Raw genomic sequence first — 21,491 nt, forward strand, 5'->3', positions numbered from 1 at the left:
GCAACTGAATCGTCCTACCACAACCAGTGAGCAGTGTTGAACTACTATCTACATCTGATCACCCTTGGACTATCCTTGACTAGACCTTGCTGGCTTTACCTTGCACTGGATGTTATTCCCTTATCATGTATTTATACACTGTAGGTACACAAAAATGCTGGAGAAACTCAGCGGGTGCAGCAGCATCTATGGAGCGAAGAAAATAGGCAACGTATCGGGTCAAATCCCTTCTTTCGGAACGTTTCTTCGGCCCGAAACATTGTAAATTGTCCTTCGGATGTTAATGTGTGGGGACCGCTGCACGGTGCGGACTTGGTGGACCGAAGGGCCTGTTTCCACGCTGTATCTCCAAACTAAACAAATAATCTGCTGTAGTCAAAGTAAACAAATGGACGAGAATATGCAGGACAGAAACAACCCATTGAATGAATGACTGAAAACTTTATTGTCACATGTGACAAGTCACAGTGAAATTCTTTGCTTCCCCCCGCGCCAGTTCTCCCTTTGTTCTTCCCCTCCTTCACGGTGGTCCCCCCATGTCGGGTCCTCCTTCGTTCCTTCCTCGGCAGCGATGTCCTTACTTCACATGTCCGTCTTGCCTGCTGCGCCGACCTCTCCACAACGCTACCAGGTCCTCTCCTGAGACCTTCAAGGTGCCAACCCAGGCCCCAGCCGTGGGATCCGTCGAGACCCCGCTCGATCGAGATTATTCCAGAATCTGATGATATGTGCTTTCATGCTTTGGTGTCTTCAGCCGATGGGAGAGGCGATAAAATGTAATGACGGGGCTGTGTTCGGCAGGGAAACTTGCTTGAGTAATGGACTGAGCTACATCCACAACACTCTGCAATTTCATGTGGGCTTGGACAGGGCTGTTGCCAAACCAAGCTGGGTTGGAGCAGTTGGCAAGAGTCATTGGACACATGTCAAGATTTCTTCGTCTTCTGAGGAACTAGATGCATTGCTGTGCTTTGGTAGCCATAGCTTCATTATGGTTGGTCCAGACAAAGAAAGCACATCAACTCAGAAAGCTTAGAAAGTTCAGCATGCCCCCAGCAACTCTCACTAACTTCTACAGATGCACCGTAGAAAGCATTTTATCGGGATCCAGTACAGCATGGTTTGGGAAATTGGACAGAGTTGTTGACGTAGCCTAGATTATCTCGTAAACAAACCTCCCATTGATTCCATTGATACCGCCTTGGCAAGGCCACCAGCATATTCAAGGACGTGTCTCTCCCTCTGCTCCCTTCTCCCATCAGAGAAGTGGTACAAAAGTGTGAAACCGCACACCTCCACATTCAGGGACAGTTTCTTCCCAGCTGTGATTTGGCAACTAAACCATCCTTTGACCAACTAGAGAGCGGTGCCAACCTACCATCTTCCACATTGGAGACCTTTGGACTATCTTTAAACCGGACATTACTGGACTTTACCTTGCACAAAATGTTATTCCCTTCATCCTGTTTCTGTACTCGGTGGACGGCTTGATTGTAAACATATAGTCTTTTCACTGACTGGATAGCACATAATAAAAAGCTTTACACGGTACCTCAGTACATGTGGCTATACTAGAGTTAACTAGATAAGCTGTAGTTGAAGAAGGAACTGCAGATGCTGGAAAATCGAAGGTAGACAAAAATGCTGGAGAAACTCAGCGGGTGCAGCAGCATCTATGGAGCGAAGGAAATGGGCAACGTTTCGGGCCGAAACCCTTCGTTTCGGCCCGAAACGTTGCCTATTTCCTTCGCTCCATAGATGCTGCTGCACCGGCTGAGTTTTCCCCAGCATTTTTGTCTACCTTAGATAAGCTGTTGGTGCCTTGCAGCTTGATGCTCTCGTCCATCTCCACCTGACTGGGCCATGGACACCACATTATTCTCTGTGCTATTCTTCCAATGCGTGTGAGTTGAGGCAGTCTTCAGTCTCTTCTGAATGCAGCATAATCTATTCCATTTTTAATACTAGTCTTTTGTCAATTTTGCCTGTCCTGTGCTGATTGTCACCACATGGAGGGAGGTGGTTGAGTTCATGAGGCTGTGAATGTTTTTCTGTGTTAAAATTGCCGATCAAATGACATTTCTTGTGCTTTGGAAAACTAATTTTGTGAAAAGCCAACATTATTGCGCTGGATCTGAATGTGCTTTTTTTTGTTCAGATTTTCCTATGTGAAGATATTTTGATAAATGCCATTGTTTCCATTTTGGCCGACTTTCACGGCATTTATTCTAACTTTATTTTGACTTAATCATGGAAGAATGATTGTAGCAACTCCAGCTTTGCTTTGGCAGTGGAAAATGAATGAGGTGTGAATGCCAAGGTCATATAATTGAAAAATGTTGCAGTTCAAAAGTATGTTTTCTTTGCTTCCCGGGCTATCATTTTCTCCGCCACCTCTCCTCGGGTAAATGAGGTGCTACGAATTGATGATCACCAGTCATTCTCAGTCACTGGCTAAACATTGCTGTTCTACCTACGCCCATGTGTTGTCACAGAGCTCCAGTCTCTTCATGTGGTGCAATGAACCATTTTATTTTTTAATACTAGTCTATGGTCAATGTTGCTGATTTTGTGCCAATTATTACAACATCGAAGGAGGTAATTGAGTTCATGAAGCTCATCTTAACACACTGCAAGTGCAGCCTGGTCTGTTCTAATGGTTACCTGTAGCCCTTCTTTTTTCCCCCTCAAGTATCTACCAAATTCTATGTTGAACGCAACATTTGAAGGTTTAGGTTTATTATTGTCACGTATACCATAGTGATAAGCTTTGTTTTGCATGCTATGCAAATAGATCAGATATACCATACAGAGGCAAGGCAAACTCAAGTGTGCAGGAATGAAAACTGCAAATGCTGGCTTTTGACACAAAAAGCCGAGGTAACTCAGCGGGTCAGGCGAGGAAAGGAATAAGTGACTTATCGGTCTGAAGAAGGGTTTCGACCCGAAACATTTCCTGTTCCTTTTCTCCAGAGATGCTGCCTGGCCCGCTGAGTTGCTCCAGTATTTTGTGCCAAACTCGAGTACAATAGGCAGAGCAAAGGGGAAGATAAGATTACAGAATATAGTTCTCAGCATTGTAGCGTCAGCATTTGCATAGAATCCACTTCTGACCTTTCAGGGAATTCCAAATCGTAAAAATGTAAATAACTTCCCTTTATGCATTTTCCATTTTGAAGTCCTGGTAATGATGAACTTGTGCCCTTCGCTGTTGTAATGAAAGCCCCCAGAGATGCTGCCTGATCTGCTGAGTCACTCCCATGTTGTGTTGGTTTTTGCTAAGGGAAATAATCTGAGTTTTTCAGTCCATCCACACAACTAAAGTCCCTCTTGCCATTTCTGCTAAATCTTTCCTACATCCCTTCAATGGCCTTCACATCTTCCCAGTTGTGTGGACGGGAATTGGCTGCAGTTACTGTAGAACCGGAGTTTCATGGAGGTTCAATCCTTTTCTCAATCTGTCCCACCATTTGTGTAAAGACGCACACGGCTCACTCAGTTCTTGCATCCCATATAACCATATAACAATTACAGCAAGGAAATAGGCCATCTCGACCCTACAAGTCCGTGCCGAACAAATTTTTTTTTTTCCCCCTAGTCCCACCTGCCTGCACTCATACCATAACCCTCCATTCCCTTCTCATCCATATGCCTATCCAATTTATTTTTAAATTATACCAATGAACCTGCCTCCACCACTTCCACTGGAAGCTCATTCCACACCGCTACCACTCTCTGAGTAAAGAAGTTCCCCCTCATACTACCCTTAAACTTCTGTCCCTTAATTCTGAAGTCATGTCCTCTTGTTTGAATCTTCCCTATTCTCAAAGGGAAAAGCTTGTCCACATCAACTCTGTCTATCCCTCTCACCATTTTAAAGACCTCTATCAAGTCCCCCCTTAACCTTCTGCGCTCCAGAGAATAAAGACCTAACTTATTACATCTCTGTAACTTAGTTGTTGAAACCCAGGCAACATTCTAATAAATCTCCTCTGTACTCTCTCTATTTTGTTGACATCCTTCCTATAATTGGGCGACCAAAATTGTACACCATACTCCAGATTTGGTCTCACCAATGCCTTGTACAATTTTAACATTACATCCCAGCTCTTGCCATTCTGCTAAATCTTTCCTACATCCCTTTAATGGCCTTCACATCCCCTTCATCATTGAAAATTCCTATTTTGCCGTTGTGCCAAAACATTTACCACATTATGTGGTACATTTTAATGTGACTAATTACATTTTTGTATTGAAATATAAAATGAGTAGTAGTGGTAGAATCCAGAATAGTACTAGTAGTAATATTTAAATAATTTTCTTTGCCACAGAAGGCTGTGGAGGCAAAGTCAGTGGATATGTTTTAGGCAGAGATAGATTCTTAATTAGTACGGGTGCCAGAGGTTATGGGGAGAAGGTAGGAGAATGGGGTTAGAATGGGAATGAGATAGATCAGCCATGATTGAACGGCGGAGTAGACTTGATGGGCCGAATGGTCTAATACTTCTCATATCACTTATGATCTTATGAAATATGAAATGAGTAGTAGGAGGATAAACCAGAGTAAATCACAGTTGGTTAGCATCCGTCCATCTGTGAGAGATGATGGTGCAGCTTTGACGTTGTCCTGCATGGAGTGGGGAATGTTTCATCTGTAGTTGCCTGTCCTGCTGTGGCTGACCAGACCTCTATCCTTGACAGGCAGAGCCTCTCTCAGGTGAAGATGTCTCTGGCCATTGGATGGAGGAGTGTGTTGTTATGCCTCCAGGGTCCTCAACCATATGTTGTGGTGTTTCATACCTGCCTGGAGGTCCTTTCTCCACCACCCCCAGTCCTCAGCAACTGCTTCCCAGCTGTCAGTATCAATGTTAAAAATGTGTCACGTCTTTTAACCGTATCCTTATTGAGAAGCTTTGGCCTCCCTCTTGGCCTTCTTGCTTTGGCGACCTCCCTGTGTAGCACATCTTTGGGAATGTGTCCATTTTTCATCCTGTGCACACGTCCAAGCCAGCTGAGATGGTTCTGTTTGAAGGGCGCAGGGATGCTCGGCATGTTGGTCAGGGAGAGGACAGATTCATTGTTGATTTTGGCCTGCGAAGAAACCCCCAGAATGCGTCAAAGATGGCGGGGATGAAAATTATTCCATTTCCAATATTGATGTAGGTAAGTCGCCCATGCTTCACTGTTGTACAGTAACCTGCTCAAACCACAACCATCCTTGAGATATTCAATTAAAATCTGGTATTTAATAGATCACCTTCCAGTCCGCATTCAAGCCGGCATTATGTTCCCTTAAATGTCAGTTCATTTGACTATTCTCCTCCCTAAGGAATTCCAAAAATTGACTGTCTATTTAAGTTTCTCCTAATAGAATCATACAGCACAGAGAGGCACCTCGGCTCAACGTGTCCTTGCCAGCCGAGATGCCCTATCGTTGCCCACATCCCTCCAAACCTCCAACAGTAAAATCTGAATCATCTTAAAATGATGCCGACCTCAGTTATGGCCTTGCTACCCATTCAAAATAATTTTCAGTATCTATTCTGTCATTCTTTGCATGTTTTAATGAAATAATCTCTTCCAAAACTTCAGTCGGCATGAGGCAATCAAAGTAGTTTGGTCTTAGGCCGCACCTTTGTCTGAGGAATCGGTTCTATTGAATACAAACAGCAGGTTAAGGGCAGGATCTTGCCACTCAATCCCGCAAGCTTGCTTCGACATTTAATATGATCATTGCTGATTCAATTGTCACCTGAGCTCAGTGTTCCTATCTACCCAGGATATTCTTTCACCCCCTAACATACAAGCTTCTGGAGAGAAAGAATAGGTGACGTTTTGGGTCAAGACCCTTCTTCACACTGAAGAATATTAACTCAATATCTCAATATTAACTGTTATGTATACCATCACACCCAGATTCCTGTAAGCATCAACTTCTTAACCTCAATGTTGTTAAATGGATTTGCCAATTTAGATAGGGACTCGGGCGTGGAAGATGAGTGTACTAAGGAGGGGAAAGGAACAGGGTGACAGGGGTACGGGGGGAGCTGGTTGTAGAAATGTGTGAGCACTGAGGTGAGGGGTGTTATTATTTGATATTGGAGATTTCCATGTTCATGCCGTTGGGTTTGTAAGCTACCCAAACGGAATACGAGATGTTTTTCCTCCACCTCCCCTCTCACCTGTATCCACCTATCACTTGCCAGGCGCTCTCTCACCCTCATCTTTTTTTCCACTTTTCTCCCCCCCCCTACTACAATGAATCTGAAAAAGGGTCAATTTCTAGTGTCTCCACTGGAACAATATCCAGCATTGAATGGTCTATGAATAATCTATCCACTATGGTGCAAGTTTCAATGTGCAAGGATTTGTCTATCTGTACTTGATTCAAATGCAGTAATAGAACCAAATTTAAGCAGTTTGAGTGTTGACTTGGTCACAGAGGGTGAACTGTAGTGGTGGAGGGGTGTTTCTCTGACTGGAGGTCTGTGACTAGTGGTGTTCCGCAGTATATAAACTACTTAGACAAAAATGTGGGTGGGTGGATAGTGTTTGCAGATGATGCAGACATTGGTGGAGTTATGGATAGTGAAGAAGGTTGAAGAAAGATGTGCCAGGATATAGATCAGTTTGAGATGGGCAGAGAAATGGCAGATGGAGTTTAATTGTTTAAAGTGTGAGGTGTGGGAGATCAAATGTGAGTGAGGGAAAGTATATAGTAAATATATCTAAATTAAAAGGACCTATATAGTAAGTGGAAGGATCCTGAGGAGAATTGATGTGGGTCACCCATTTCTTCTCTGGAGCGAAGGAATGGGTGACGTTTTGGGTTGAGACCCTTCTTCAGGCTGGCTAGAGATAAGGGAAACGAGAGATATAGACAGTGATGTGGCAACTTTTGGTATGATTCCTGGAAATATTATCAACAATGGAATATTTGTGGGGAAGACATTAACTCATTATATGAATTTAAGTTTGAATTAGTACATTGGATGTGAAAATTTGGATGTAAATTTCATTTGAAGAAAAATTGCCATTTTTTTTGGCTAATAAAAGGTAGACAAAAATGCTGGATAAATTTAGCGGGTGAGTTTCTCCAGCATTTTTGTCTATCTTTGATTTTTCCAGCATCTGCAGTTCTTTCTTAAACACTTGGCTAATAAAATATGATTATGATTATTTTAGTTTTAGGAAAGACTTGACTATTTTAATTAACTACAGTTCAAACTCCATAGAGTTCTGAAAGCAAGTTAGATATCAACTTATTTTTTTCTTCAACTGATGCCCCATTTCAGCAGTGTACTATTACTAACAGACCAACTAGTATCTGAGCTAAAATTCTCCTGTCGCTGTGATTTGATGGATGGAATAGACAGATGTTTTTTTGTTTCAGAACTTGTTGAATCTTGGAGTTAATTACTTTAATTAGAAGTCTACACGGTAATTTTTTCTGGCAATTATCCATCAACCTCAGTCTAGACAGAAATTCTGGCTTTGCTTTGGGGTACCCTGTGTAACACTTGGCCGTGGGCCATTCAATGTGTTCCATGAGCTGTCACAGAACATCAGGCATCATTCTATCTAAGCACATTTAAAGGCAATTTAATGGTGTGGATATGAACTAATTTCGAGTCATAACCCCACAAGTAAATATCTTGAGATTTGACTGATTGCTCTTGCAGGCAGGTCGACATTCTACTGAATGTTGATGTTGTATAAACGTCTGGAAAAGGGAGATTGAAGTGACACAAACTTTGCATTGTGTGTTAGTGCAGTTATTTGCCCAGCAAACATCTAAAGATTAAAGGTAGACACAAAATGCTGGAGTAACTCAGCAGGACAGGCAGCATCTGTGGAGAGAAGGAATGGGTGACGTTTTGGGTCGAGACCCTTCTTTAGTCTCACCCATTCCTTCTCTCCAGCGATGCTGCCTGAATTACTCCGGCATTTTGTGTCTCTCCTCGGTGTAAAGCAGCATCTGCAGTTCCTTCCTGCACGTGGAAAGATTAAATAATGTTCAAGGTGTCACAGAACTTTATTGTATTATCTTGTACATATTTTGAGTGGCATCTCAAACAATAGAGGTCTTTTTAATGTTACACAGAAAAGCTGGAGAAACTCAGCGGGTGCAGCAGCATCTAAAAATGGGGGTGGGTGGGGACAAGAAAGGGAAAAGGAGGAGTAGCACAGAACTTGAGGAAGGGGAGGAGACAGCAAGGACTATTGTATTATCTTGTACATATTTTGAGTGGCATCTCAAACAATAAAGGTCTTTTTAATTACCAGAGACTGTCTTACTTCCTTTAGCTGGGACTAGCATTAAGTGCTCTGTACTGTTCTGCCTTTGTTTTTCTAAAATCCCAAACTGTCTTAACAGAATGAAACTGCTAATGTCTTTCATTCTAATTTGATAATTGAGTTTGTTATTTCTTTGAAATTATTATTAAGTGAGGTGTGGGTGGGGGAAGGAGGGATATTGTTGAAATTATGACGTAGATACGGCAATATTGTTCTGAGCGAATTTTCTTTAAGTTTCCAGATTTTGTGTTCATAGTAAAACGGCGCTCCACTTTAATTTCAGTATTTCTACCCACACTGTGCATTTGCTGCTTGTTCCCCCTTTAGAATCGATGTAAAATTCAGATATTAATGTGTCACCTCAAGTAAGAGACACTGTGGACAGCTTGATTATGCATTCAGAGAACTTAAATAGCCTTTAAAATGTCATCATGTGTGGGATATTAATAAATCTGCAATTCTCACCCTACATTTTGATGTATTCTGTTGCTAAGTGATACAACAACACTTCAGATCTTCTTGGTTTTAAATCACACAATTCTTTGGCAATAAAATTAAGAATTGTGCCCTGCCCTTACCTCTCTGCTGGTTCCTCTGTTAATTTCTAGTCTTTGCACACAGTCTTGCCATTGTAATATGCAATATGTGGTTGACATACATAGAACGGTACAAGAACAGGCCATTCGGCCCACAATGTCTGTGCTGAACATGATGCCAAGACCAACTATCATCTGCCTGCACATAATCCATATCCATGTGCCCATCCGAAAGTCAAGTGCCAATATAGTATCTGCCTCAACCACCAACCCTGGCACATTGATCCAGATACTCAACACCCTTGGTGTGTAAAAAAAAAAAAAAAAACTTGCCCTGCATATCTCCTTTTAAAGTTTGCCCTTCTTGCCTGAAAGCTATGCCTTCTTGTATTTGATATCTCCATCCTGGGAAAAAGATTCCAACTGTCCATCCTCTCTGTACCTCAAATAATTATTCTATCAGATCACCTCACAACCTCTGACGTTCCAGAGAAAACAGTTCAAGTCTATGCAACATCTCCCTGTAGCAAAAATCCCCTAATCCAGGCATCATTCTAATAAACCTCCTCTGCACCCTTTCCAAAGCCTCTACATCCTTCCTGTAATGGGGCAACCAGAACTGCGCGTAATACTCCAAATGCAGCCACAATCCTATAAACCTGCATCGTGATTTCCTGACTTATACTCAATGCCCTGTCCTATGAAAGCAAGCATGCCACATACCTGGATAGAGGCATGGACAGTGGATGTTTTCACTAGTGGGAGAGTCTAGGACCAGAGGGCATAGCCTCAGAATAAAAGGATCTTTAGAAAGTGGATGAGGAGGATTTTCTTTAGTCAGAGGCTGTTGAATCTGTGGAATTCATTGCTACCAACAGCTGTGGGGACCAGCTTTGGGTCATTTATAAAGTAGTAATTGCTATGTTCTTGATTGGTAAAGGTGTCAAAGGTTACAGGGAGAAGGCAGGGGAATGGGGTTTAGATAAATCAGCCATGATTGAATGGCAGAGCAGATCCGATGGGCCGATTAGCCTAACTCTGTTTCCTTTGGGCATGCCTTCTTTCCCACTCTATCCACTTGTGGTTAGACTATGTGGTTGGGGAGGGGAAGAGGGGCGTGGGAGAGAGAAAGCTGGGAAGGCAGGACAAAGCACGGCAAATGATAGGTGGATAAGGTGAGGGGGAGATTTGATAAGCAGATGGTGGATAATGGCCAGAGATGAAAAGGCAATAGGTATGAGATAAGAATAGCAGAGGTGTGAGTTCTGAAGCAAGAGGAGGCAATATAGGTGGAGGTTGAGGGGGTAGGGGAGAAATTAGTGCAACCAGGTGGGGGAAGAAGGAAGGGTAGTTTGTAGGTTAGTTATCTAAAATTTGATCATTCAATAGTCATACCATTAGATTGTAAACAACCCAGGTGGAATATGAGGTGCTGTTAGAAACATGGAAACATAGGTGCCAGAGTAGGCCATTCGGCCCTTCGAGCCAGCACTGCCATTCAATATGATCATGGTTGATTATCCAAAATCCATACCCCGTTCCAGCTTTTTCCCCATATCCCTTGATTCTCTTAGCCCTAAGAGCTAAATCGAACTCTCTTCCGTCTGAAGAAGCATCACAACCGGAAACGTCACCTATCCATTTTCTCCAGAGATGTTGCCTGTCCCCGCTGAGTTACGCCAGCATTTTGTGTCTGTCTTCAGAAACAGATTATTGTAAATCTAGATTGTGTGTTTTTATTTTTAATATATGTTTCCTTGGAAAAAAATCCTCACTGGAATGGGTGATGTCGGTCACTTTAAATGTGTGCCACATCACTCTTTGACCGTGTATATTTATACAGTCACTCGCTAGGCCACACAGGAAAGTCTCACAGCTAAAATTAATCTGTGGTGAATTCTACAGCCATTGGACATGGTTTTACTTTATATGCTCTACCTAAACCTTTGTTGATTTTAACTACCACTGTCAAATCTCTCGTTAGGGGCACAGACAGCAAACAAGGCTCCAAGATGCTGTGTTACCTCCCTGGTGCCAAGGTCCATGGTGTCTCGGAGCAGCTGCTTGACATTCTCACATTGGCACAAATAACATGGGTAGGAAAAGGAATGAGTTCCTGCAAAATGATTATCGGGAATTAGGCAAAGGGTGAAAAAGCAGGAGTAGTGATCTCCGGACTACTCCCTGCACCAAGAACTAGTGAAAGTCGTAAGAGGAAGAGAGGACAGATGGATGTGTGACTGAAGAGTTGGTGCAGGGGGCAGGGATTCCGATTTTTGCACCATCGGGATCGCTTCTGGGGCGGAGGTGACCTGTACAAGTGGGATGGTTTACCACTGAACTGCAGGGATACCAATATCCTGGTAGGCAGTTTTGTTAGTGCTACACACGTGGGTTTAAACTAAATAGGCAGAAGGTTGAGATCCATTGCAGGACTGAAGCAGGCGAGACGCTAGAAGTCGGTATGGATGGTGATGACAGAATAGGCAGGAACATGGCAGGGAGAGAAGGAGGACTTTTGGATAGAATTGCCTTTATTTTAATGCGAGATGCCTGACTAGTATGGCGGATGAACTCAGAGCGTGGGTAGGTACGTGCGACTGGCACGTTGTAGGTGTTACTGAAAACTGGCTAAAGGACGGACAGGACTGACAGCTTAATGTTCCAGGGTCCAGGTGTTACAGGAGAGATGAAGGTAAAAGTGGAGGGGTTGCTGCTTAGTTGATTAAGGAGGATGTCACGGCAGTAGTCCGAGGTGATAGGCCACCAAAAGTCAACGGGAATTAGAAGAGCAAATATGCCAGGGGATTTTAACTTTCCCAATATGGACTGGAACTCGCATTGGGCTTAGATGGGGTGGATTTTGGAAAGTTTCCCCAGGCAACATGCAGAGGGCTCAATGTGGGAGAGGGCAAACTTGTTCGGGTAAACTGGTATTCATCAGCCTGTGTATTGAGTATAGAGGTTGGGATGTTATGTTATCATTGTACAAGATGATGACGAGGTTGCAGTTGGAGTATTGGGTACAGTTCGGCCCGCCCTGATACAGGAAGGATGTTGTTATGTTGAATCGTTGCAGAGAAGATTTACAAGGATGTTGTCAAGGTTTGAGGACCTGAACTATAGGGAGGTTGAGGGTGATCATGAGTGGAATAGATAGAGTAAATGCACAAAGTCTTTTACCCAGAATAGGGGAAACAAGAATCAGAGGACATAGGTTTATAGTGAGAGGGGAAAGATTTAATCGGAACCTGAGGAAACTTTTTCCACACATAGGGTGGTGAGCATATGGAATGAGCTTTCCAGAGGAGGTAGTTGAAGAGCCTGCCCCAATCACGAGATTTTTTTGGCGACTTGCCGGCCCCCGTCATAGTCGCAGCAGGTCGCTGAAAATATTCTAAATGTTGAAAATCCAGCGGCGACCAGAAAAAGGTACGACATCGCGGGGTGACCCCTTTTTGAACGTGAGTAGTCACCCAAAGAGTCGCACCTTTTTCTGGTCGCCGCTGGATTTTCAACATTTAGATTATTGGGGATACAACTGTTGATGGTAGTAGCATAATGAATTCTGAAATGTATAGACACATCCTATCTGCTCAAGTTCAAACAAATGCCTCAAAACTTATTGGCCGGCGGTTCATTCTACAGCAAGACAATGATCCCAAACATACTGCTAAAGCAACAAACAAGTTTTTCAAAGCTAAAAAATGGTAAATTCTTGAGTGGCCAAGTCAATCGCCTGATCTGAACCCAATTGAGCATGACTTGTATATGCTGAAGAGAAACCTGAAGGAGACCAGCCCCCAAAACAAGCATAAGCTAAAGATGGCTGTAATACAGGCCTGGCAGAGCATTGCCAGAGAAGACACCCAGCAACTGGTGATGTCCATGAATCACAGACTTCAAGCAGTCATTGCATGCAAAGGATATGCATCAAAATACTAAACATGACTACTTTCATTTACATGGCATTGCTGTGTCCCAAACATTATGGTGCCCTGAAATGGGGGGAACTATGTATAAACACTGCTGTAATTTCTACATGGTGAAACCAAAATGTATAAAAGTGACCTTTATTAAAATTTGAGAATGTGCACTTTAACCACATGTGATTTTTTTTTTTCTATTACAAATCTCAAATTGTGGAGTATAAGAGGCAAATAAATAAATGATGGTTCTTTGTCCCAAACATTATGGAGAGCAGTGTATTTTCATGTCTGACATGATGTTGACTTCAATTACCAACAGTAGAGCTAGGGATTGTCAGAATGTAAGGCTGTGCTGTTAATTGATTGATAGTGGATCAAAGAAAAGGTGGGTTCTGAGTGGCAGGGGTCAAACCTAAAGAGGTAGACATAGAAACATAGAAATTAGGGGCAGGAGTAGGCCATTCGGCCCTTCGAGCCTGCACCGCCATTCATATGATCATGGCTGATCATCCAACTCAGTATCCCGTACCTGCCTTCTCTCCATACCCCCTGATCCCCTTAGCCACAAGGGCCACATCTAACTCCCTCTTAAATATAGCCAATGAACTGGCCTCAACTACCCTCTGTGGCAGAGAGTTCCAGAGATTCACCACTCTCTGTGTGAAAAAAGTTCTTCTCATCTCGGTTTTAAAGGATTTCCCCTTTAAAGCTGTGACCCCTTGTCCTGGACTTCCCCAACATCGGGAACAATCTTCCTGCATCTAGGCTGTCCAACCCCTTAAGAATTTTGTACGTTTCTATAAGATCCTCTCTCAATCTTCTAAAGTCTAGAGAGTATAAACCAAGTCTATCCAGTCTTTCTTCATATAACAGTCCTGACATCCCAGGAATCAGTCTGGTGAACCGTCTCTGCACTCCCTCTATGGCAATAATGTCCTTCCTCAGATTTGGAGACCAAAACTGTACGCAATACTGATGTTGCCAAAGGATCATGTTGTCAGGACAAATTCAATGAATCGAGGACAAAATTCAACAAAAGGCACTATCAAAACCAGAAAGGGAATTAAACTTGCCTCCTGTTGTACCTTGGCATGGGATATAAAATTCCAAGCATCATTCCCTTCAGTCCATCTGTTTAAATTCAATCTTTAAATTCCAGTTACTTTCAAAACATTCTTCTTCTTCCATTAACCAATGAATTCACATCCGGGCGTGCACATAGGATGCACAGTGAGTTAGTAGTCCTATTGACCCCAGTATTGAGGTCCAACATTTCATTGCAAATTGATTTTCTTGTTATAATACAAATAATCTACTTTGTGTAAACCAATAGGCGTTTACAGGAAACTCTGCTGATTTTGTTCGTGTAGGTGTGTACATTTAGTATAAACAGAGTAAAAATTTCCAGATTTGTCATAGCAGGGTTTTTTTTTTTTTAAAAAGCACAGCTGAAGTATGATGTTTACTCATCCTCCTTGGGCAAAGTAAAACCTTGACTTGCTCTCATTTGACATTTGCTGCTGTGATCGCTCGACGAACACTCACAGGAACCTTGCTACTTTTTTAATAGGAAACCCTGGGTGCATAACCGGTTTCTAATGGCGCAAGAATCCAACGGCTTTGTATGCAATGGGGTGCAATCCTCACCTGATGAAAACGAGTTACCCTCTGGCTTCCCACAAAATATCTGTGACGATGTACCGGAGGAGAAGTACCTGTGCAGCTTTTGTAAAAACGTCTTGAAGAAGGCATACCAAACGTTGTGTGGCCATCGATACTGCTGGGCTTGTGTGGAGTGGATCGTCAAGTGAGTCTCGTCTACCTTTTATTTACTATCTGTTTGTCATTTCTGTACTTGACTAAAAATAATTGCTCCGAGAACATTCAGAACATTTTGTCGGCTAGCCAATTACTTGCTTAAATGATAGACTGATGAAAGACATTGTCACTTTTTTAATTAATAAACATCAGTACGATATTACTGTCTTTTACCCAGGGTAGGGAATCAAAAACCAGAGGACATAGGGTTACAGTGATTGGAACAAGATTTAATAGGAGCCTGAGGGGCAACTTTTTCACTCAGAGTGTGGTGGGTATATGGAAGGAACTGCCAGAGGAGGAATTTGAGGAAGGCACTATATTAACATTTAAAATACACTTGGACGGGTACCTGGATAGGAAAGGTTCCGAGCAATATGGGCACAACATGGGCAGATGGGGCTTGTATCGTGGTCAACATGAACGAGTTGGGCCGAAGGGCTTATTTCTATGCTGAATGTTTCTATTAGTTACCTTGTAAGTTGACAAGCTGGGTAGGATTAAAAGATTGTCAACATTTTTAAATGAAACATATAACTTAACACATTTGATGCATTCCACATGTAGCTATCCCTCATACTATCTGTAAAATGTTTTGCGTGGCTATCTTGCAGAGCATTATAAATATAAACATGCTGCCTTTTGTCAGCCACGCTGATGGTTTGCAGCCTGATCTGCATGACTCCACAGACTGTGACACTTTTACAATATTGATTTAATTTATTTGCAAATAGCATTTTTTTTTTAAAGTGACAATAAATAGTGACAATTATTAGCTGCCCCAGCACCAGGGAGGCTGGCAGCCGGTGAGAAAACCCAGGACAGCCCCTTTGAGAATGACATCATGGGGCATTTACATGGGAGTGAGCATCGTGAACATCTTACTGGAACTGAGCAAGTGGGGCTTTCACTGGAGAAAAGCCATTGGACCACCGTGTCATTTCTGACTCTTGTATTTATCAGCTTTTGTGAGGAAAAAATACCTCAAAATGACCACGGAATCAACTAGTTTTTCTCACGAAAGCTGACCAGTATGCAAATATGCAGGAAAGAACTGCAGATGCTGGTTTAAATTGAAAAAGACACAAAATGCTTGAGTAACTCAGCGGGACAGGCAGCATCTCTGGATAGAAGGAATGGGTGACGTTTTGGGTCGAGACCCTTCTTCAGACAGTCAAGGGAAAGAGAAAGAGGGATATAGACGGTGATGTGGAGAGATGTAAAACAATACTTATGATGAAGAAAACTAGCCCGAAACGTCACCCATTCCTTCTCGCCAGAGATGCTGAGTTACTCCAGCATTCTGTGTCTATCTTATGTAAATTAAACAGTTTTGGGGAAGCAAGTTTGTTGGGGAAGGGAAATGTTCATTTTTGTCCCCTACAAGCTGAGAGAGGTGTTTGTACGTCTGTGTACACAGTGCTGTTGATGGGCAGAGAATAATTTTAGTTGCTTATGAGAGTTCATTCTTGATAAATCTAACCATTGTATTCTGTGCACTTCCTTTAATTGGGTTTAATTCCAAATTTAAAATGTAGAAAGGTTAACGATAATGATTTAAGATTTAAATATATTTCCATCTTGCTTATTATTCTAATCTGGTTTGATGTAGATATTCATATTGAACTATTATGCTTACGTCAAACAGATACAATACAAGTTCAGTCTGCCAAAAATGTAAGGAAGATGACCCACAGAGTGTAAATGAAGATAGCATTTTGGCTTTGGGAAAGGTATGGAATTTTATTACAATGGCTATTCATTCAGTTGATATTTAACACTTTTGGTGTTAACAAAATGGTAAAAAAAATATTAAAATAAGTAGAACATTTTTGTGATGTTGAATGTATTGATTGATATTTATTAGTATATTGGAATATTATTAAACTGTTGCTCACTTTCAGCATTGGAGTCCACTAACATCTCTACTGTGGTAGGTTTCCCCCCAAAAAAAACAGCTCAAATTCTTTTAATGAGAAGTGTTTGTATTTCTATCTAAAATTGTTCAAAGCAATACAGAAAACCAAGAGCAATAATGCTCTGCCATTCAATTTAAATGATGTTTACCTTTAAAAACCCCAAAACTGGTAGCTAATTGCATATTATTAGAGACAACTGTCGGCACAAAGCACCTCTTCCACAGGTACTTGCCCCTGCAACTGCATGAGATGTAACGCCTGTCCCAATGCTAACCCACTCGTTCCTGGAATCATTCTTGTAAACCTCCTCTGGACCCTCTCCAGACCAGCACACCCTTCCTCTGATATGGGGCCCAAATATGCTCACAGTACTCCAAATGCGGCCTGAACGGCACCTTATAGAGCCTCAGCATTACATCTCAGTTTTTGCATTCCAGTCCTCTTGATATAAATGAATTTGCCTTTGAATTTTGTCAACCAGCATCTGCAGTTTCTTGTTTCTGCAACTGTACTAATGGCACTCTGCATCTCTGGGCAATTCTGTGGAGGGAAAGAGGCGCAGTTAAAATAATTATATCAGTAATTTTCCACTTGTGGAGATGCAACTAAAATACAATCTTCATTCTGAAATCCACAGAGAATATATGAAAATAATTTTTGAATTGAAAACATAATTCTATCTTTAGTCATTATCAATGATTCTCAAAGTTCTTTTATGTCAAAAATTAAACTTCAGTTGTTATTTAAGATTTGCAAATTCCACTTTGTCATCAAAATATGACTGAAATGGGAGGAGTTGAGACTCTGACGTATTAACCAGACATTGACTGCCATTTAAAAAGAACTAGTTCCATTCTCTATGTCATAACAGTTCTTTGTAAAGACCAAATACACTGCGGTAATGTTACCACAAATTCTCACATCTATTAAAACAGGCAGGAAATTCATTTATTGTGCTTTTACGTGAAGCATTTCAAATACTCTTTGCAATTGAGATTCTGGTGTAATACGTTCTATATTTTCACATGGGGGGAAAAAATCTGTTTCCAGTTGTTGCATGTGTAGTATCCTAAATATGAAAGTTGCTTTTCAAAATATTGTGGGCTTCCCCAAGCTTGTTTTTTACATTAGTTTGCTGCATTTCAAGGAATATTTTTAGTCCCTTTAGAAGAGTCTTAGACGGCTGACATAAGTTTGTGGGGTAGAGTCTACAGCAACAATGAATGTTTAGTTTCTACAACCTCTCCCGAGGATGAAGGGTTGATTTGGACCTTGCACGCTGCATAAAATGATTTAAAAATATTGATAAGTAATAAATGGAACATGGAGCAGTACAGCGCAGGAACAAACCCTTTGGCCCGAGATGCCACTGTCGAATATGCCTAATAACAAGCATATTGCCTATCCATGTTCTCCAGAGCAGCTGTCTGACCCACTGAGTTATTTCAGCACTTTGTGTATTGTAAACCTGTTCCTTGTTTCTTTAACCCACTTTCAATTCTCTTAAATGGTAACAATATTCAAGAGATAACTGGACAGTTACTAAAATGAAAAAGGCATGGAGGGTCATGTAATTAATACAGGCAAGTGGAATCAGTATAGATAGGCATTGTTGAGTTGGGCAGAAGAGCCTTTTTTCCTTGCTAAACAACTCTGACTCTGTTTGACTCCTCTTTAAAATAGCTTCTTGCATTCACATCATGGCTCGATTTGTTTTTGAGAGCTCCTGTTAGTAAATTCATGGCATGTAACTTGTACATATCAAGATCTTTAATACCGTCGTATTCAAACATTCTCTCCCAAATAGAAACTATTTTATAATTTCACCCTTTTTCCCCTAATGTTAAGAAGGCAATGTGCCAATATGTTTTACCAATATTTTAAGGAAATGCAGACAAAAGTACTTGAATTGTCGTGACAACATTTCAAATAACCTTTGTTGTCAGAAGAGGAAATAGTATTTTGATCAAGTGACATTTTAAACTGCCACAGATATGCTTCATATGGTTGGCTTGATTAAATAACAAAAGCTATTTCATTGTACAGACAACCTTTTGAGAACTGATTTAAAACATTTTAAAAAAAACCTCTTAAAACTCTAACCACAGTGGAGCAGCGGTAGAGTTGCTGCCTTACAATGCTTGCAGCACCAGAGACCCCGGTTCAATCCTGGCTGCGGGTGCATGTCTGTATTGAGTTTGTTCGTTCTCCTCGTGACCTGCGTGGGCTTTCTCTGAGAACTTCGCTTTCCTCCCACACTACAAAGACGTACAGGTTTGTAGGTTAATAGGCCTGGTAGAAATTTTAAAATTGCCCTTAATGTAGGATAGTGTTAATGTGTGAGGATTGCTGGACGGTGCGGACTCGGTGGGTCGAAGGGCACGTTTCCGCGCTGTATAAACTAAACTAAACCAAACGAAATCCATGATCAATTCACTTAAACCAGTTTAAGGAATTAATTGTTTTTTTTTAATTTTAAGATGTTCAGTGATGCTGCAGTTTCCAAAGAGATCTTGGATTTGAAAGTGCATTGCATCAATCCTGGTTGTAACTGGAAGAATGTAATGAAGAATTATGAGGTGGGTTATAGAGCAGGTGCAATTTCACGTTTTAAAATTTAATTTAGTTGTCTGGTGTCAAAATAAATCATGAAGGAATCAATTTATAACACAACTTCCTGCAAGTTTGGCAAAGAAGCCCGTTCATTCTACTAAAGCACTGACTTTCATAAGGATCCCTCTATCATCCCTTCCAAGCATCCAAAGATTTTAATCTTAAATATCCAGCTTACAAATCCACTATGCGCTGATCACTTTTGCTGCCTTTTTATTTTAGAATTGTCTCTGTGTACAATTTATTTAATATGGAGAACTTTGACATAGCAACTTCTCCACTCCATGCTCCAACTGATCAAGGCTATCATGCCGTAAATATTCTTTACAAACCCTTACATTTTCACTTTTGAGTATTTAAGGCAGACATAGATAGATTCTTGATTAGTACAGGTGTCAGAGGTTATGTGGAGAAGGCAGGAGAATGGGGTTAGAAGGGAGAAATAGATTAGCAATTATTGAATGATGGAGTAGACTTAATGGGCCGAATGGCCTAAATCTACTCCCATTCCTTATGACCTTATGACATGATTACGGCTTGTACTGCCGCACTGGTGAGTAAGGCAAGGCAGCGTCTTTACCACCTCAGGCAATTGAGGAAATTCAGAGTGTCTCTGAGGATCCTCCAGTGCTTCAACTCAGTGGCTGTGGAAAGCATCTTGTCCGGAAACTTTACAATCTAGTTTGGGAACTGCTCTTCCCAGGACAAGAAGGCTCTGCAGAGAGTAGTGCGTTCGGCCGAAAAACTCCACCAATTTTCATCTTATCTGCGGATTTACTAATCAGAACACCTACTTTTTCATCCAACATTAATATATAAACCTGTACAACCACGAAGGATGCCTTACCACCCAGTGCCAAAAAATCAGTGGTGGACCTGTACATGGGAACGCAACCCTGTCCACTTCCTCTCCAAATTGCAGAGCACCCCGACTTGGAATTATTTTTCCTGCCCATTGTGTGGTTCTAAATCCAGGAACTCCTTGCCCTACAGCACTGTGACCCACCATCAGATGTACCTTGCACTAGAGCAGTGTAGACCCCGCATTCATTAGATGTACCTTGCCCTACAGCAGTGTGAACCCACCTTTATCAGATGCACGCTAACTTACAGCAGTGTGGCGCACTTTAATCAGATGTGCCTTACCCTAACGCAATGTGGAGCACCTTATGTGCTACAGTACTTCAAGAAGACCACTCGCCTTCACGCTCTCTGTAACAGTTAGGGAAGGATGTTACATACTAGCTCTGTCAGCGATACCCAGAGCCGGAAGATTTGTTTTTCAAGTTTGTTTGACGTATTTTTCCACCTGACCTGATCCTGGCACCCAATTAGTGGCTCGGGGTTTAGTCGCTTGGCTCCGACACCATGTGGGACCGCAAGATGAGAAATCCAGAAAATCTATTTTATTTAGAGAAAATAAGTTCTTAGAAACAGGCACTGAAAAATCCAAGCCAGTATCTCTTCTGTGTTTAAATGTTGGTTTTAAACAGAGTTGCTTTTGCTTGTTTGATTTACAAAAAAAGATTTTAACTATTGTCATTTCTGTCATTGATGTTGCGTCTCTGAACTTTTTAAAATTGTTTCCAGGATCACGTAACTCAGTGTGAATTTTCACTGATACCCTGCAGTACAGGTTGTGGATTGATGGTTTTAAGAAAAAAACTGGCAGATCACTTGGAAAAAGAATGTAAAAATAATATGGTGGAATGTCAGCAATGTGAAGTGAAGATGTTTATGAGAGACTTGCAGGTTTGTTGGCAACATTTATACACAAAACTGAATTCAGTGTGTTATAGTAGAACGTAATTTATGCACCTCCAATTGTATATTTTTATATAGATTTACACATTATATAGAATATTTGATATTCTTACCTCACTGATACAATTAATTGGATATGATCTACTAATTGGATATGATCTACTAGCTACTTTATCCTAGAGTTGGCTGCATTCGACACAAACAAATGTGTGGTTAAGTTTGTTATTCTATCCTCTCATTATTCTATTATCTCCAGATATCCCCCACTCAAGACAGTAATACAGCCGGTTAAAAAGACAAGACACGCTGGAAATGCTCAAAGTCAGTCACAGAAAGAGAAACGGGATTAATGTACCAGGCCCCAGACCCTCTGTTTCTGTTTCACGTCTCAATAGCTGCAGATTTTATTTTTTTTTCACACTCCGAGGAATTTTATTTTCATGTAAATGCTGGAAATTTGAATAAAAACACAAAAATGCTGGAAAGACACTAGGGGGGGGTGGGGGGTAGAATTAAACCTGAAACTGTATCTGTTTCACTTCCCACTACAGTGTTTGCGGAACTTTCTGCTTTTATAGTAGGCTATGAGAATGACCAAGTGACTAAATATGTTG

At 41.4% G+C, this 21,491-nt stretch overlaps 1 protein-coding gene across 1 annotated transcript in view; it reads left to right on the top strand.

Moving 5' to 3' along the window:
- Positions 1–21,491, top strand: part of traf1 (TNF receptor-associated factor 1) — a 60,631-nt gene that overhangs the window by 16,841 nt on the left and 22,299 nt on the right. The window contains exons 2-5 of the mRNA XM_055659769.1: positions 14,334–14,570; positions 16,230–16,314; positions 18,981–19,079; positions 20,704–20,865. Coding sequence (XP_055515744.1) covers positions 14,362–14,570; positions 16,230–16,314; positions 18,981–19,079; positions 20,704–20,865 — 555 coding nt within the window. The 5' untranslated portion in view covers positions 14,334–14,361. The remainder of the gene's footprint in view (positions 1–14,333; positions 14,571–16,229; positions 16,315–18,980; positions 19,080–20,703; positions 20,866–21,491) is intronic.

This window comes from Leucoraja erinacea, chromosome 31 (genome assembly GCF_028641065.1).
Source record: "Leucoraja erinacea ecotype New England chromosome 31, Leri_hhj_1, whole genome shotgun sequence".
NCBI classification, from domain to species: Eukaryota; Metazoa; Chordata; class Chondrichthyes; order Rajiformes; family Rajidae; genus Leucoraja; species Leucoraja erinaceus.